This window comes from Macrotis lagotis, chromosome 1 (genome assembly GCF_037893015.1).
Source record: "Macrotis lagotis isolate mMagLag1 chromosome 1, bilby.v1.9.chrom.fasta, whole genome shotgun sequence".
Lineage (NCBI taxonomy): Eukaryota > Metazoa > Chordata > Mammalia > Peramelemorphia > Peramelidae > Macrotis > Macrotis lagotis.
In genome coordinates, this window is record NC_133658.1 from 146962286 (window position 1) to 146980315 (window position 18030).

Genomic DNA, 18030 nt, shown 5'->3' on the forward strand with positions numbered 1-18030 from the left:
GAAATTCTAAAGATTTATTAGTTTTAGGACCTTGAGGAACTATCTTACAAGAAGGACCAAATGCTGCCTAGAAGATGTGATGTTCTTGTTGTCAATGCCTGGCCTTGACTTTCTGTAGCACTCATTGATATTATTAACCTCTCCTTTTTTGATCTTCTCTCCTGGGAGCCTTGGCTTGTGTTGCTGCTTTTCCCTAGTTCTCTGATCAATCTCTTTCAGTGGTTTAATCTCCCAAGTGTGGGCTTTGACCTATCCCTTTGATTTTTCTCAACTCTGTTCCTTGATGGCTTCATCTTCTCCCATGGTTGTCTTTATGCTGATAATACTTAAAGATTTTTCTTGGTTTATCAGTTATTCTATTTATTGAATCAATGTAATAGCTCACACTTATATAGTGTTTTAAGGTTTGCAAACTATTTATTAATATATTATGACATATTCTCTTGACAATAGGGAGGTGGGTGCTCTTGTTATTTCCATTTTATGAATGAGGAAACTGAGGTAGAGGTTAAGTGACTTGCCTAGGGTCACACAGCTAGCACGTCTCTGAGGGTGGATTTGATCTTAGGTTTTCTTGATTCCAGATTCTCTTCTATTCCTTGTACTACCTAGATATCTCCATCCAGACTCTAGCCCTGCTCTCCTTTTCATATCTCTCTGCCTGGATGCTCTATTGGTACCTCAATTTCAGTGTGTTTGAATCTGAGTTCTTCATTTTGCTCACCCTGAAAAGCCACTGTGCCCCCTTTTCCCTCTTTCCCCTATTTTTGATAGAGATAGCCCTCTCTTACCATTTACCAAGATTTGAAATTCAGATTTCCCAGCTCCAATTATTTGTCCAATCCTATGGATTCTACCTCTACTGTTCTCCTATTTCCCTTCACTCTGTTTTCAGTCTCTCATTTACCTTTGGTCTAGATTATTGTAAGATTCTCCTGATTTCACTGCCTCTTCTTCCAGTTGCATAGCTTCCAAATCACCTTCCTGTTGGTAAGTCACTCTCTTTCTCAAATACCCATAGTGAATCCATATTGTTTGTTAGGTAAAATGAAAGCCATGTCATTGGGAGTTTTATTTTTTTTAGGTTTTTTTTTTTTTGCAAGGCAAATGGGGTTAAGTGGCTTGCCCAAGGCCACACAGCTAGGTAATTATTCATTGGAAATCTTATAATCTGGATTCAAATTACAGCTCTGCTTTTTATTCTCTATGTGAACTTATGTAGATTCTCTGGGCCTCAGTTTCCCCATCTGTAAAATGAGGGACTTAAACTAAATAATTGCTAAGGTTCCTTTTAGCTCTTTGTGAATGATTCTGTTTGTCCATGGTCTTTCATTAATGGTTTCTCAGTCTCATTATGCATACCAAAAATATCGAACTCAGCCCTTTCACATCTGCTAAAATTATTTTTTCCTTCATATCTGAACTCATCACTTTTCCTGATAGCTTAAGGTACACCTACGGTCATGAAGTCTTTAGTGAACCTTTTAGCTTCGTGATCTCTCCCCTTTTGAATTTCCTTAGAACTTGTCAAGATTCTTCCTTGGTCTTTGACATAGTCTACTCTGAATTATATTTATTTTTAGTGTTCTCACATACTGCTTAATTGAAATTTGTAAGTATTATTTGTGGAAAAGGATGAAATGGTGTTGAAATAAAAAAATTCCATTACTTATGGAAGGGTGGCACTCACTCTGGGCAGGGTGATGATTATAAAATACATTTGAACTGACTATTTGGGATATTTACTCTAGAGAGGACACATATTCAAAGTGTCAATAGTATTAACACATACCCCCCCCCCACACACACACATACACACATATATTATTCTCCAATTTTTGCAAAACTTGACCATAACTATGTCAGGGAAATTGAAAATTTGGGTTCTACAAACTAGCAGGGACTCAAAGGTTTGGAGGTGTGAGGATGGGGGAAGATCAGGAGAAGATAGTAGCAAAAAAAAAAACAATCTAAGTAAAGGAAAAATAGAAAAAAAAAAAAACCTGAAGTCATAACCCCTGGCTTCAACCTTGCTTCTTGGGTACAAAGATGTGACATTTCAAACATTCATGAAAAAGACAGGTCATGAGTGGTCTATGGACTATATAGTTGGGGACTGATTTTTGAAAAAGATCTTTTTCTTCCTAAGTTTTATACCCCAAGTCAGATACAAGTAGCCATCTTTATACATGTGATCGATCTTTGAAAGTGTAGCAGAGGGCGGCTAGGTGGTGTAGTGGATAAAGCACTGGCTTTGGAGTCAGGAGTACCTGGGTTCAAATCTGGCCTCAGACACTTAATAATTACCTAGCTATATGGCCTTTGGCAAGCCACTTAACTCCATTTGCCTTGCAAAAAAAAAAACCTAATAAGGAAAAAAAAAAGAAATTTTGGGGCGGCTAGGTGGCGCAGTGGATAAAGTACCGGCCTTGGAGTCAGGAGTACCTGGGTTCAAATCTGGTCTCAGACACTTAATAATTACCTAGCTGTGTGGCCTTGGGCAAGCCACGTAACCCCATTTGCCTTGCAAAATCCTAAAAAAAAAAAAAAAAAGAATGTGTAGCAGATGTGTGAACAATTCCCTTCTCTTATCATATTGGTAATTTACCTTTAGTTTATGTGAATATTGAACATTTCTGTTTGCTCCTAGTTCTCCTATAGTGTATAAAAGAACTCAGATTAGTTAAGAATGGGGAGAATGAGCTCCAATGTATTTTATAGGGAGAATGCGCTCCAATGTATTTTATAGTTATCACCCTGCCGGGGGTGAGCTGCCCTTCCATAAGGGGTGGAATTTTTTTGGCCTCAATCAGAAATCCAGTTGGATAACAGATGAATTATGTGAGGATAGTTTGACTATCTAGTACCTTTTGAACTTTTTCTATTCTATTTCTATTTTTATTCTATTCTAATACCTACTATGATATTTCCATTATATTCATTGATCTAAGAACCTGGACAGACTCTCCTAGGTCAGTTTTGGGTAACTGACAGAATGACTCAAGTTCTTTCCTATGTCTGGAATGTCGTCTGTGTGTGTGTGTGTGTGTGTGTGTGTGTGTGTGTGTGTGTTCTCACAGATCACTTTGTTTGGCATAGCTTTAAAGTATTTAAAATGCAATATTGTGTACCCTCTTTAACCCTTCTCTCACCCCATCCACTCTTCGCCTCCACCTTGGTGTCCCCTGAGAGTTCATTTTTGGGAAATGGGCAGAGGTGAACTGGTAGCAGCTGGCTGGAAAATGAGCCTGGGTCTCTGGGGGCTTTTAAAAGGGTTGTGAATTCAGTTCTTGTCCCTGTGCTCACACAATTAAAAATGGACTGTCAGCAGGGCTGGATAATTATTGGGTGGGGAGCTGAGGCTTGTTCTTTGCTGTCATCTCTACAACCCTGGGGTTGGCTTCATGATTTCTCCTTTGGTTTTAAGGCTACTTCTAACTTCTAACTTGCTGAAGGCAGGACTCTTGAGAACACTGGTGCCTGGACCTGCTTCCAGACAGTTTAGGGCTTTCTGGAGCATCCCCCTTACCCCAGAGACCTCTCTGCCCTGTGATTGGCTTTGTCAACCATGGAGTCAATTAACATGTCAGGAAAAGGGGGATTAGTTGAAAGAGATGGTAATTTACTCCTCCCCTTCCCCCACCAACAGAGGCATTTTTCTCCTTTCCTGTTAATACATGCAGACAGGCCCTCATGCACATTTATATCAAAAGAGAAGAGAGATACATGAAATTACAGCGATAGGGTTTAAAAGGGGGGAATCCCTTAGACCAGGTCCCTATGTAACTTGGACCTCACAATATACTATAACTATCTAGAAATTTAAATTTAATTTGATGCAGAAAACAAAATGCATAGGATTATAAAGAAAACCAGTTATTTTGAAATATGTATTTTTCCCCATCTAAGTTCAAAAATCCAATGAAATGTCTATGTTTCAGATTCCCTATGTTAGACAATGCCGATATTGCTTTTGTCTAGGGCATTTCTTTCCCTCAGCCTGAGCCCTTTCCAAGATGTCCAGGATGAATTATCTCAGAAAGCACGGGGTACCTACCACACCAATGGATTTTGTCAAGGTGGGGCTGAATGACTCGTTGAACCTGTCATTTTGAAGGGATGCCTGTTCAGAATGTGGGAGGAAGTACTACATGATCTTTGAAGTGGGAAGAGCATTGAAACTTGTCTGGGGAGACCTAGATTCAATCTCGACCCCAGCCTTTGCTACTGCAGCAAGGCATTTAACTGCCCACCTTAAAGAATCAGGCATGTCCATTGTGTCATATGATAGAAGAATTAAAATTTTAAATATTTTACTCTATTTTAGATATTTAATTTTAAATATTTTACCATATTTTAATTTTAAATCTTTTACTATGACTTCCTATAATTTTTCCTGCAAATTAAATGCAAAGAATTACAAAGATATATTATATTTTACTTTGAAGTACAAATATTAATTCCTACTATCTCTAGTTACATGCATTGGACCTATGACAGTTGCTCCAGCTTGGTCCTTTGAGCTATTTAAATTCCTGTCCTTCTGGCTCTAAGGAGAATTGAATCATTTTCATTATTGAATCACATCTCTGTGATTCTTTGATCCTCCAACCCAACCCTCTCATTCGACAAATAAGTAAACTGAGGCCTAAATAAGTGGACTGACTTGTCTAACAGGTTTGGAATGACTTCCTCCTTTCAGTTGATTGAAATGTCAGACAGTGCTTACCTTTCAATGGAAATTTCTTAATTATTAAGATGAATAAAAAGTTGTATTCAGTGGGAACAAAGAAAAGTTGACTTTATGGATCTTGGGAAAATTAAACATGTTTGGTCGTGCCATTATTTTATGAAGTATTCCTTTGTACTTGTGCATATTGCAAGCATTTCTTGAAACATTTTTTCCCCTATGGTTAAGAATTTTCACGAAAACAGATTGGTCACCCATCAATTATGTGAGATTAGCAGGATATAATTTGAGTCTATATAACTTTTAAGTTCCCACTGCAGTGAAACAAAATTTCTCATTCACCAGAGGAGGAATATACATTCTTTGAAGATGGAAAATCGGTTTCCTCACCTTCCCATTTTTATCATTGTATCCTTGTTACTTAGTGCTTTACATATTGTAGGTACTTAATTACCTCACATTTCTGCAGTATCATAGGATCAGAGAATTAAAAAGTAAAAGGTATCTTATTCAGTCTCCTTATTTTACAATAATATTTCATTTTCCCAATTACATGTTAAAACCATTTTTTTTAACATTTGGGATTTTAAAAAAGTTTTGATTCCAAATTCTATCCCTGCCTTTCTTTCCTCCTTCCCTGTCTCAATGTTTTAAAGGTAAAGGAACTGAGAGCCAGAGACTTTAGGTGACTTGTTCAGTCATACAGATAAATTATACAGATAAGTAGTAGAGTCAGGGTATGACCCCTGGCTCTTTGACTCTCAAGTTTAATGTTATTTCTTCATACCATATTGTATCACTTATTTTTATTTTTATTTTTTTTTGAGCGGGACAAGGTGGTAGGAAATTGCATTCCCTTTTAAAAGGGAATTTTTAATTCAATGCTTTACCTAAATTATTCCTTTAACTACCTGCATTGGAGATATCTGTCCTTTTACGTCCCAGGCTTAAAGACCAGTTCAGTAGGAGTAGAATGGCTTAGCTGTCTCTCCAGTTTCACATGCTCCCCTTTCTTTTGAAAAGTTGATGAACAGAGGGTACCCTGTCTTAATGATCTTTATGTCCTACCCAGGGCTGGCCATGGAAGGAGGAAGACCTGGGTTCAAGCCTTGCCTTTGATTGGCACTGTCTGGGTGTTCAGGAGCACATCACTTGATGTCTCAGTCAGTGTCCCATTCAGTTCCCTTTAGTTCAAAATCAGGAGATTCTAGGAGAATTGGCTACTAAGGCCTTCAAAGTCACAGCATCCCTGAATTTTGGGTTTTTTTTTTTGCAAGCCAATGGGGTTAAGTAGCTTGCCCAGGGCTGCACAGCTAGGTAATTATTAAGTGTCTGAGGCTGGATTTAAACTCAGTTACTCCTGACTCTAGGGCTGGTGCTCTATCTACTGCACCACCTAGCTGCCCTCATCCCTGAATTTTAAAGGTGCATTACATTTAATTTTAAAAAATTCTCTATTCCTTACCTTCCCTCCATGTGAGCTGAGGCTGGCAGCTGCCAATCCTCCTGGTGAACCTGTGAACGAGAAGCAGATGGGATTGAACTAGAACAAGATGGGAGTTCATGGATCCTGATCAAATATTGTTCCAGTGTGGCTTGTGAAGTAGGATTTGCATAGACCTTGGATTAGTTTTTATGGCTGCCTGTGACCCAGAGAACTTCTGGTTAACTTACACAGCTTCAGATATTCTTCACCTTTTTGTGTTCCATGAAGATTCAAAATAAGAATAAAGTACTTCCCTTTATCCTGTCCCCTTAACGGGGGGGAATGGGGGGAGGAGTTAGCTTCATGCTTTACCTAAATTCTTCTTTTAAATTTCTGGATTGGATGCATTTGTCTTTCTTTTCCCATGCTCAAAGGCTGGCTCACTATAAGAGTATTTTCCTAAGCAGTACAGTACCTAACATCAAGAGTAGGATGGACTTCCTTATCCTGACAAATTAAGGTTCCTGAGCCTTTAGGAGAATGAATTTATTTTGTTAACAATGAACTTCATAGGTTCTTACCTTTAGAACTGGAAGTGATCTTGGAGGTCATGTTAGTTTAATCCCTTCATTTTACAGATCTATCTATCTATCTATCTATCTATCTATCTATCTATCTACCTCCCTCTTATCTTTGTGTGTCTAGTCTCTCTTTTTCTCTTTCTCTATTCTCTTTCCTCCCAAATCTGTGTCCATCTGTCTTTCTTTTTATCTATCTGTCTCTGTCTCTCTCAAATTTATATCCATCCATCCACATATCTATCCATCCTCACATCTATCCATGTCTCTGTGTCTCTAGATCTGCCTGGATTTCTCTCGCTCTCCCTCAATTCTATCCATTCATCCATCTATCTGCCTATTTAGATCTATAGCTTTGGAAAGTCCTGTTTCAAGGAATACTGAATGACACCTTATGATTTAGATGTTTTAACTATCATGGATTCAACAAATCTAAAATAAATCCCATGGTAAGTTAATCTACTTTCCCTTTACCATTACCTTCTATTTACACCAGTGGAGAAAAACTCAGACTTGCCCCTGATCACACACCTGTAAACTATAGAGGTGGAATTCATACCCAGGTGATTTCTTGACTTCACCTCCAGTCCTCTGTCTTTCCCCTGCCCTATGCTGCCCATACAGTCTGCCCCCTCTCCTCTGCTTGTTGAACAGGAACTCTTCAGTACTTGACTCAGATGCTATTTCACCTACCCAGGCACTATGTTATCCTTGGTTACAAATGCTCTTTCATTGTTCTACTCTGTCTACTATTTGACCTTCCCTAAGTATTTACATTATAGCTTGCATTAAATTATGTTTTTTTTATCCTCTATTAAACTGAGGAGGACCCTTCTCTTCCTTTCTTCCTCTCTTCCCCTTCCCTTTTTTCTCCTCTCTCCTTTTCTTCTGTCTTTTGTATTCTAGCAGCTAAACAGATGCTTAAAATTTTAAAGTTTGGACTTAATGAATTAAGTCAAATTCACCTATGATCCTAAAAGAAGGAGAAATACTTCAGGTAGCACCATAGAAGGAAAAAATGGAATAATTCAATTAAATAAGCATTTATTGACAGCTTGAGGAACTGTGAAAAAAATTAAAACCAAAAATCAAAAGGATGTGCTATCCCTTTACTTAAAGACCTTACATTCTACTAGGCTGTAAGTTGGACTTTTATTGGGCTAATACTGCAAACTCTTTCTCCATCCCCCTTTTTCCCCCCAATCACTTAAGGAGCTGTACAAATATGGGCTAAAATTCTCTGTCTTGATATAAAAGAAGATGCAAACCAGTAGGACTAGGAGCTCCAAGAATGGCCAGTGTGAATAAAGTTAATTTTGATTAATAAGGTTAAAAGTCAAAGATCTTTAAGAAAGGTACCTGTAAGTCAAGGTAGCTGGCAGTATACAGGTTCTGGTGATTACAAAGCTAACTACAGTCTTCATAGGATTCTTGGTTTCTTTTTCTATTACTTTCTTTTTTAAATGATTTAGGGGAAAAAAAGTCATATTCCCTCCTTATCAATGTGTGCTAGTTGCAAGTTGGTTAATATTGGTTAGTTATCTTTGTTATGACTCCTTAGAATATGCACCACACCAGGAGTCATTCTAGATATTCTGTCATTGTAAACCAATCATATTTAGTTGGTCATGGGTTGCTCATGTTTGTTGACAAAATAGTTCCACAAAGAACTTTTACCTTTACTATTTTTTAGTTTTTTTTTTTTGCAAGGCAAATGTGGTTAAGTGGCTTGCCCAAGGCCACACAGCTAGGTAATTATTAAGTGTCTGAGATGGGATTTGAACTCGGGGATTCCTGACGTCAGGCCTGGTGCTCTATCCACTGTGCAACCTAGCCACCCCTTTACCTTTAATTTTAAAGCTGCAAAAAATAGACTCAAAGACTTAGGGACTGTCTCAACTCGCTCATTTTATAGATCATGGAACTGAGGTCCAGTTAGATTACATTGGTGTAGTCAGGTTTGAACTTAGAGACCCCAGTTCCACTGTGCTTTTTCATTGTACCATATCACAAGACTGAGTCTCAGGTTCCTTGTATATAAAATGAGAATAATCATACTTGCACTGTCTATCTTGGCTGATTGTTGTAAAACAAGCACTTATTAAAACTTAAAGGGCAATGTAAATATGAGCTATTAGTAATGCAGTCTGATATTTCATTACTTTGCTTTTTTTGTTTTTTTGGCAACCATATCATTCTCTTGGCTTATATTGTTCTTACCTTCAACAAATATTCCTCAGATTTTTTTTCACTTGTATTTCTATCTAGATACATCTTTCATTTGTATACTTGTGTAATTGATTTTTTAATGAAAGTGCAGGGCTCTTCAGTTACTCCTATTAAATGCTCCAACTTTTTAGTCCATCTAATTAGAGGTTCTGGGTACCTTTAGGTTTGAAGTCAGGACAATTCATCTTCCTTGGTTTAACTCTGGCCTCAAATATCCTGGGCAAGTTACTTTATCCTATTTGCCTCAGTTTCCTCTGTAAAATGAACTGGAAAAAGAAATGGCAAACCACTCTAGTATCTTTAGTGAAAAAATCCTGTGAATAGAGCACTGGCCCTGGAGTCAGGAGGACCTGAGTTCAAATATGACCACAGACACTTAATAATTACCTAGCTGTGTGGCTTTGGGCAAGTCACTTAACCCCATTGCCTAGCAAAAATAGGAAAAGAAAAAAATCCCAAATGTGGTCACAAAAAGTCAGATATGACTGAAAACAGCAATCCATAGATATTGAACTTAAAAAAAAGATAGCCTTTTCCCAGTATGCTTGGATTCTTACACATTTTACTTTTTTATGCATTTAAAAACATTGTGAGGATATTTTAGCTGACACCAGCCTGCCAAAGGGTTTCGTGACTCAATTGAAGGCTAAATACCCCTTATCCAGATGTTTTTGAGCTTCAGTTTTTTCACCTCAAATTAATTTTATGTCATCAGTTTATTTGATGACCACCTCTTATATCTTCATCTAAGTCATCTGGTTTAAAAAGAAAAAAAAAGTAATAGTACAGTGTGTAAGAAAGAACTGCATCTACTTCCACTAGAGACCTTTTAGGGTGAAAGTATTTCATTAATCAGCATTTTTTTTTAGGTTTTTGCAAGGCAAATGGGGTTAAGTGGCTTGCCCAAGGCCACACAGCTAGGTAATTATTAAGTGTCTGAGACCAGATTTGAACTCAGGTACTCCTGACTCCAAGGCCAGTGCTTTATCCACTGAGCCACCTAGCTGCCCCATCAACATTCTTTCAATAGATTATTGAACTAACCCTGGAATCATATTTCTCTGCTGAAATCACATCCTTTCTCATATTCCTTCATTGTATTTATAAGGATATTTTGGCCAACTTTGCCAGATGCCCTTCTGATTGCAGATGTTCTCAGTATACAGCATCTCCTGATTCACTAGTCTATTAACTCTATGAAAAAAAAGGAAATGGGTTTAATCAACATCAAGACATATTTATTGAACTTGCACTGGCTTGTGATGGTGACCATGTTCCTTTCTAACTATTTACAAACTTTCCATTTAAGAATATTTTAATCTCTGCTTTCTGAAATTTCTTCTCTTTTTGAAAGTCATTGGTTTATTCAACATAAAACATTGGCTCATTCTCAGTCTTCTAATATACATCTCTCATCTTCTGAGATGTAACAAAGGATACTGAAGCCTATGATAGATCCTCCTTAATCTTAGTGCTTTTCCTCTGATGTTATTCCTTTTTTAAAAAATTTAAATAATTTGTTTATTTGATTTCTGTAAAGTGAAACTACTTTGTAATAATCATCATTTTGTAGTCACAGACTCAGTCCTTGGTTTTGTATTAATGCAATCTTCTTTCCTTTTTTTTTAGTCTTTTTTTTTAGTTTTGAATTTTACATTTTTCTCCCAATCTTACCCCCCACCCCCACCCCATGGAAAGCAATCTGTCAGTCTTTATTTTGTTTCCATGTTGTACATTGATCCAAATTGAGTGTGATGAGAGAGAAATCACATCCTTAAGGAAGAAACAAAAAGTATAAGAGATAACAAGATCAGACAATAAGATATCTGTTTTTTTCTAAATTAAAGGGAATAGTTCTTGAAATTTGTTCAAACTCCATGGCTCTTTATGGTATTCTCCATTGCAGACAGCCCAAAATTGTCCTTAGTTGTTGCACTGATGGAACAAGCAAGTCTATCTGATGTTATTCCTTATTTATTCTGTATATAACTTGTTTGTACCTAATTATTTGTATATTGCCTCTCCCATTAAGTTATTTGCATCTTCTTCATGAAACTGAGATCCTTGAGAGCAGAGACAGCCTTTGCCTTTCTTTCTATGCCTGCCTGTAGTTGTGACTCTTGTTATTTGCTCTTTGTTCTTGAAGAAGACAATGATATCAAGGAAATGGATGCCATAAGGTGCAAATGATTTGAATTTAAGGAGGAGGAGGGGGATTGTCCAAGGTCACCAGCCTCACTTTGCCCACACATAGTAGCTTTTAGTAAATGCTCTTTGACTCATTGATGGAAGGTAGTTTAGTGATCACAGTAGCAATTATCAAGAATTTTTTAGGAGCCTACCATGCTACACACTAGGATAGAAATACAAAAAAATTATATTCAAGGAGCTCATAATCTATAGTTACACACACACACACACACACACACACTCACTCACTCACATGGTTAAGTAAACAGTAGATATTTTAAGGTCAGAGTACACTAGCAACTTTGAGGAGGGGTACTTGAAAGTCATGAAAGGTTTCATGTATATGGTATTTTTGAGCTGAGAGTTGATGGAAGTCAGGAATGTTAATAAAAGACTAATTAGGTTGAACCTTATGTGAAATATGTGGAAGGAAGTAAGATGAAAATAAATTGGAAAAGGGTTAAGTTGTAATGATTTTTCAATGCCAAAGAAGAGTCTCTGTTTGTTCCTAGAAGTAGTGGGGCTTTACTGGACAGGGTGACCTAGTCAGGCAGGTCTGTATTTAGGGAACTGTGGGGAGGATAAGCTATATTCAAAGACAGAAGGAAAGAATTCTTACTTTGCCTCAGTCAGGGATCCCTATAGTGACCAGTTTTGCTGAGGGTTGTACCTGAACATACAAAAGACACAGTCCTCTGTCCAGGGGCACTTGTAGTTATCATTAACATTCTTAGCAACATAATCCATATCTTAGAAATGTTCTTGCTGTAGAGCAGTTTACTTAAATATAGTTATATATAGTAATTTTTTGAAGGATGATACATTTTTAAACAAAAGAAATTTTATCTCTGTTTTATTCTCATTTTGCAGGCAGAGACATTTGTTTGGGTTAACAGTGGATCAGCTCATTCCAAAAGTGTTGCCAAAGCCAAGTATGAATTTTTATTTGGTAGACCAGAAGAGAAAGCCCCAGAACCTAGTAAGTACTTTTTCTTTTTTTTCCTACTTTGATGCCAAGACCAAAATTTTTGCCAAGTCCCCCTCATTCTTATGTGTGTTCTGCTGTCTTCATGGAATTAGAAAATTTCAAAGGGAAGGGGCCTCACTTCATTCTCTCATTTTTGCATATATGTAGGTATTTATTTAAAAACAAGATTTTATTGATATGTTTTGTTTGTTGTTTTTTAGTTGATTAGTCTTGTCTGACTCTGTGTGACCCCCCATTTGGGGTTTTCTTGGCAAAGATACTGGAATAGTTTGCCATTGCCTTCTCTAGCTCATTTTACAGAAAGTAAACTGAGGCAAACAGGCTTAAGTGACTTGTCTAGGGTCACACAACTGATAAATATTTGAACTCAGGTCCTTTTGACTGAAGGCCTGGTACTGTTCAACTCCATTACCTAACTGCCCTTTTGTTTGTTATATTACAACCACTGCTGTCTGAAGCAGTCTGTTTTAGGCAGTCAGTCCCTATTTGTTAAGCACTGGTGTTTAGCTCTAGGGATACAGAGAAAGGCCCCTGCCCTCTAGAAGCTCACCTTCTAAAGAGGGAGACAAATATGTAAATGTATATACAAAACAAATAGAGAACAGATTAATTAGAGGGAAGGCATTAAATATTACAAAGGAGTGAGGAAGGACTCCCGGGCTGAGAGGTGAAGGAAGTCAACCTCACAGGCAAGAGAGACAACCAATGCAGAGATATGGAGTCAGGAGATGATTGTCCTTTTTGAAGAACAACCAGCAGTGTAATGTAGCTAGATCACAAGAATGTATGGAGGGGAGGACATACAAGGAGACTGTACTTGTAGGAAGATGAAGAGCTTTATATGCCAAAAAGATTATTATATAATAAATTTTGGAGTTAACAGAGAGCCACTGGAGTTCACTGAGTAGGGGAGTGACATTTTCAATTCAACATTTTAGAACAATCTCTTTGACATCTGTATGGGATTGGAGACTTGAGACAAGGATGACGACCAATTCCAAAATTTTTACAGTGGTCTCAGTGAGAGTTGTTGGGGGTCTCAATTAGTGTGGTGTCATTTCATTTCTGAATTGTTAAAAAATGTTTTTCCTTATATCAAATCAAATCTTCCTTTGTGTTTGTTTTTACTAGACCATGGAGCCATCTATATTCAAATAATAAATGTTTATTAAGCACTTACCATGGAGCAGGTATTATACTAAGCACTAGAGATATAAAACTCAAGAAGCTCAGTCTAATGGGGGAGATGATAACATGCAAACAAATATGTACAAACAAGCTGTATACAGAATAAATTGGAAATAATCAACTGAGGAAGGACACAATAATGAAAGAGGACCATGGAAGACTTTCTATTGGTGGTAGGATTTTAGCTGAGGCTTGAAGAAAGTCTAGGAAGCCAGGAGATAAAGATGGGGAGGGAAAACCTTCCAGACATGGGAGATACCCCATGAAAATTTCCAGAGTCATGTTATGGAATACCTTGTTCATGGAAGAGCCAAGGAAGTCATTGATATTGAATTACCCAGTATGTAGGGGGGTAGAAAATGATTGGAAAGGTGATGGTGGTGGTGTGGAGGCCTATTATGAGCCTGGTTCTCCTTAGGCTTCTATTATATTAAATATTAAACTTATATTAATTACTAAATAGAGGTGTGACTCTTATGAAAACTGGACAATAGGATGTCTCCTAACATCTTGACACTTAGCATCAATGAAAAATGAGAACATTTTACTCAGGATTCTTCCTGTTTTAACCTCAGTCTCCCAATTCAGAGAGAATGCACTTTATAATAAGCCCTTTAAAAGTAATACAGAGCAACACCTAGGTAAAATTCTTGCGAACTTTTTACTGTTTGGGGGTTTGATGACTGAAGGATGGGGATAGCAGCATTACTGTGAGGTTTGAATGAGATAGTATTAAAAAAAAGGTACTGTGAAAATTTTAAAGGGCTATATAAGTGTTGTTGCTAATCTCCCTTAAAACTCATATTTTTTTTATGACTCTCTGTACAAAGACATTTCTTTTCCATAAGTCAGATGTCAGTCAGATGGTTAAATTCAGTCTGTCCTCATTTTGCTGCTCAATACTTCTGTGACCTTGGGTGATCCACCTCCCCAGTGTCCTCTGTAAAATATGGGGCTTGGTCTAGATGATATCTGATGCCCCTTCTAGCTCTTAATTTGTGATACAGAATTTTCAAAGTTGTTCTTCCTCTTACTTCCCACATCTTTTTTTACTCCATTGATAAATAATGATTCCCTATTCTATATGCTTCCTCTCACTTTCCCTGAAGTGAGTGAAATTTTTAATCAGAGAAAATATCAAAAATTTATATTCTTCTATTGTTAATAGGAAATCCCAGACTCCTTCCTGTCACTGTTGAACTTCTGGTTTGACTTCTGATAGTTTTCCCTTGGGAGAAACTAAGTGCAGTGAATAGATTGGTGAGCCTGAATTCAGGAAAACTCATTTTCCTGAGTTCAAATCTGGCTATATGACCCTGGCCAAGTCACTTGTTTACTCTGTTTACCTCATTTTCCTCATCTGTAAAATGAGCTAGAGAAGAAAAATGAGAAACCCCAAATGAGAACACGAAGAGTTGGATGTGACTGAAAAATGAAAGAACAAACATATATAATATTATATATGAAATAGAATTTGCCTTATTAGGTTGTTCTTATCTGGTTTGCTTTAATGAAAGCTGTGGTGATATTTTTGTTTATGTGGTGACATTCTGCCTTCTATGAATTCATTTGATGCATTTTTTCACTGAAAAAAGAAAATTATTGAGCACCTATAGTATACAAGAAACTTCAAAGGCTAGCTCTAGACATATTAAGCTGGTCTTGCTCTCTAGTTTGTGAACTAATAAATGGTTAAAAAAAACCCAACTTTAGTAAAAGGCAGTGTGTGATTCATATCCATGAGCTGGGGCAGAGAGGCAATTTGTGAATTTATGATGTGGTGGGGTTTTTTTTTGTTGTTTGCTTTTTTTTTTGGTGAAAAGAGCATCAGATCGAAAATTGGGAGACCTGGCTTCTAGCACCTCATTCTGTCATCAGGTCTGTGACCCTGGGCCAAAATATAAGATGAGCGAGTTGGGCCAAGTCATCATTAAGGCCTATTCTAGCCAGAATATTTTCTGACTCTAGAATAGTGATTGCTCTCTTTGATTAGAACTTTTGCTCCCATATTTACTGACTGTATGATGATGACAATGGGCAAGTTGGCATCTGTAGCCAGTTTTCTCATCTTTAAAAGATGGGTAATATCTATAGTACCTCACAGAATTGTTGTGAGTGTCATATGGGATAATTTGAGCATAAATGAGATTGTATCATAAGAGAAAGTACTCTAGACTTAGAGTTTGTAGAGGCTTTTTTTTCAAATCCTGCCTTTGCCATTTTGTAGCTATGTGACATGGATTAGAAATTGGATTTTTCTGACCCTCATCTCTTGTAATTAATTTATCCAAGACATAGTGAGTATGAAGTGACACTATGTATATAAAGTACTTTGTAACTCATATTGTACTATATAGTCTGACCTTTGTTTTTTGAACTTGTATTTTGCAAACTTAAATGTGCTATATAAATGTTAACTATTTTTATTTATAATTTATTGCCACATGAGAACTATAAATATCCCCATTTTAGATATAAGCAAATGGAGGTTCTGAGGTGATATGATTTGCCTAAGGAGATATTAGTGAGTCAGAAGAAAGGTCTTGAACATGACCCTTGTGATTCCTAGAGCAAGGTCATTTTTCGTGGATCTTTTTTTGTCACAAAGTGGATAGATTGAAGAAGTGAATCTTATATGGGGTATTTCTTATGCTTCCAAGTTCAACATCCTTTCATTTGGTCCAATTTCCATCTTTTAGAAGGTAGATTGAAGGACTAATTTGGGAGTCAGGTTTTTCTTGTGACTCTAAGGTCAACATCCTTTCCCTTGGACCATGTTCCCTCTCCTAGAGGGGATATAGTTTGAAGGCAGGATATTTCTTTTTTTATTGATGTTTTAGTTTTTTCAAATACTTGTTATGAAAGTATTTCAACATTCATCCATATGCCTATGTATATTTTTAAGTTACAAAATTTCCTTCCCCCTTCCCATCCCTCTCCCCTCCATGATGAACAGTCAGGTGAATATTGTACATACACATTTGAGTCAAGCATGTTTACAGATTAGTCATTTTTGTTATGAGGAATTAGGATTAAGGAAAAGAAATACATAAGAATTTTTTTTTAAAAAAAGTGAATGTGGTGTTTATCAGATTCTGAAGGATTTTTTTTCTTCCTCAGGATGGGGATAGCATTGTCTATAGCTGATTTAATAAGGGAATCCTAGCTCTCTGAACTGCTGAGAGGAGCTAATTCTGTCAAGGTTGTTCATCTCACAATGTTGTTGTTGATGTGTACATTGTTCTCTTGGTTCTACTCCTTTTGCTCAGCATCAGATCCTATAACTCATTCCATGCTTCTCTAGAGTCTGACTATTTATGGTTTCTTATAGAACAGTAATATTCCATAGTATTCATGTACCATAAATTGTTTAACCATTCCCCATTTGATGGGCATCCCCTCAATTTCCAATTTTTTTGCCACCACCAAAAGAACTGCTATGAGTATTTTGGAACATGTGGGACTTTTCCTATTTTTTATGATTTCTTCTGGATATAGACCTAGAATTGGAATTGCTGGGTCAAAGGGTATGAACAGTTTTATTGCTCTTTGGGCATAATTCCATATCGCTCTCCAGAATGGTTGGATCCATTCATAGTTCCATCAGCAATGCATTAATATCTCAATCCTCCCACCACCTCTCCGAAACTGATCAATTTCCCTTTTTTCTCATCTTAGCCAGTCTGACAGGTGTGAGGTGATACCTCAGAGTTGCTTTAATTTACATTTCTCTAATCAATAATGATTTGGAGAATTTTTCATATGATTATATATAGCTTTAACTTCTTCATTTGAAAACTGTCTATTCATGTCCTTTGACCATTTTTCAATTTGAGGAATGACTTGCAACCGTATAAATTTGATGCAGTTCTCTATATATTTTAGAAATGAGACCTTTATCAGAAACTCCTAGTTGTGAAGATTGTTTCCCCAGCTTTCTTCTTTCCTTCTAATTTTAGCAGCATTGATTTTATTAGTGCAAAACCTTCTTAATTCAAAATAGTCAAAATCATTTATTTTGTAGTTTTTAATGTACTCTTATTTCTTGTTTGGTCATAAATTTGTCCCCTTTCCATAGATTAGCTAGATAGAGTATTTCTTGATCTATTAGGCAGTTAAATTAGTTAGATAGAGTATTTCTTGTTCTCCAAGTACAGCATCCTTATCATTGGTCATTGTCCATCTTTTTTCTTGTGACTCTAAGGTTAACATCCTTTTCCTTGAACCTTATTCACCTCTCATAGAGAGGATAGAGAGTTTGAAGGCAGGGTATTTCTTGATTGGGAAATTGGAACAAGGGCTGTGGCATGCCATTATGCCTGGAGGGGGAACAGATGCAAATCTGGATCATCTCTTAGAAACAAACCTTTCCTTATTTTCACAGATTTATGAGAACATATACTTGCCCACTTATAAAAGCTCTCAGAGTTGCTTTATAGCATATCCATCTGTTAGTAAGAGGCTGCCAGAAATGAAGGAAGACACAGGGGATGGTGGTGGAGGGGAGAAGGACTGTGTTGCTACTTGATCTTGATTGATTGACACACCTCTTCCCACTCCTATCTTTATAAACAAAACAAACAAAAAAAAGGTTTTGAAGACAGTGGGTAAATACCTACTAGCTTGTAGTTTCTGTCACCAGAGCATTTTCCAGTTTTGTTTTTAGAGCTGCCTTTTTTTCTATGGCTACCACCCTCTTTCCTCAGTACCTTAAAGTGTTCGAGTAAATAAATAGCTAGCA

The 18030-nt window shown here is 36.9% G+C and overlaps 1 protein-coding gene across 6 annotated transcripts in view; it reads left to right on the forward strand.

Annotated features, from left to right (window-relative positions):
- The window catches only part of PSD3 (pleckstrin and Sec7 domain containing 3), a 765972-nt gene that overhangs the window by 284124 nt on the left and 463818 nt on the right, over positions 1-18030 (forward strand). For all 6 annotated transcript variants that reach the window (XM_074209082.1, XM_074209077.1, XM_074209078.1 and 3 more), the window contains one exon: positions 11984-12092. In XM_074209082.1, the coding sequence (XP_074065183.1) occupies positions 11984-12092 (109 nt within the window). The remainder of the gene's footprint in view (positions 1-11983; positions 12093-18030) is intronic.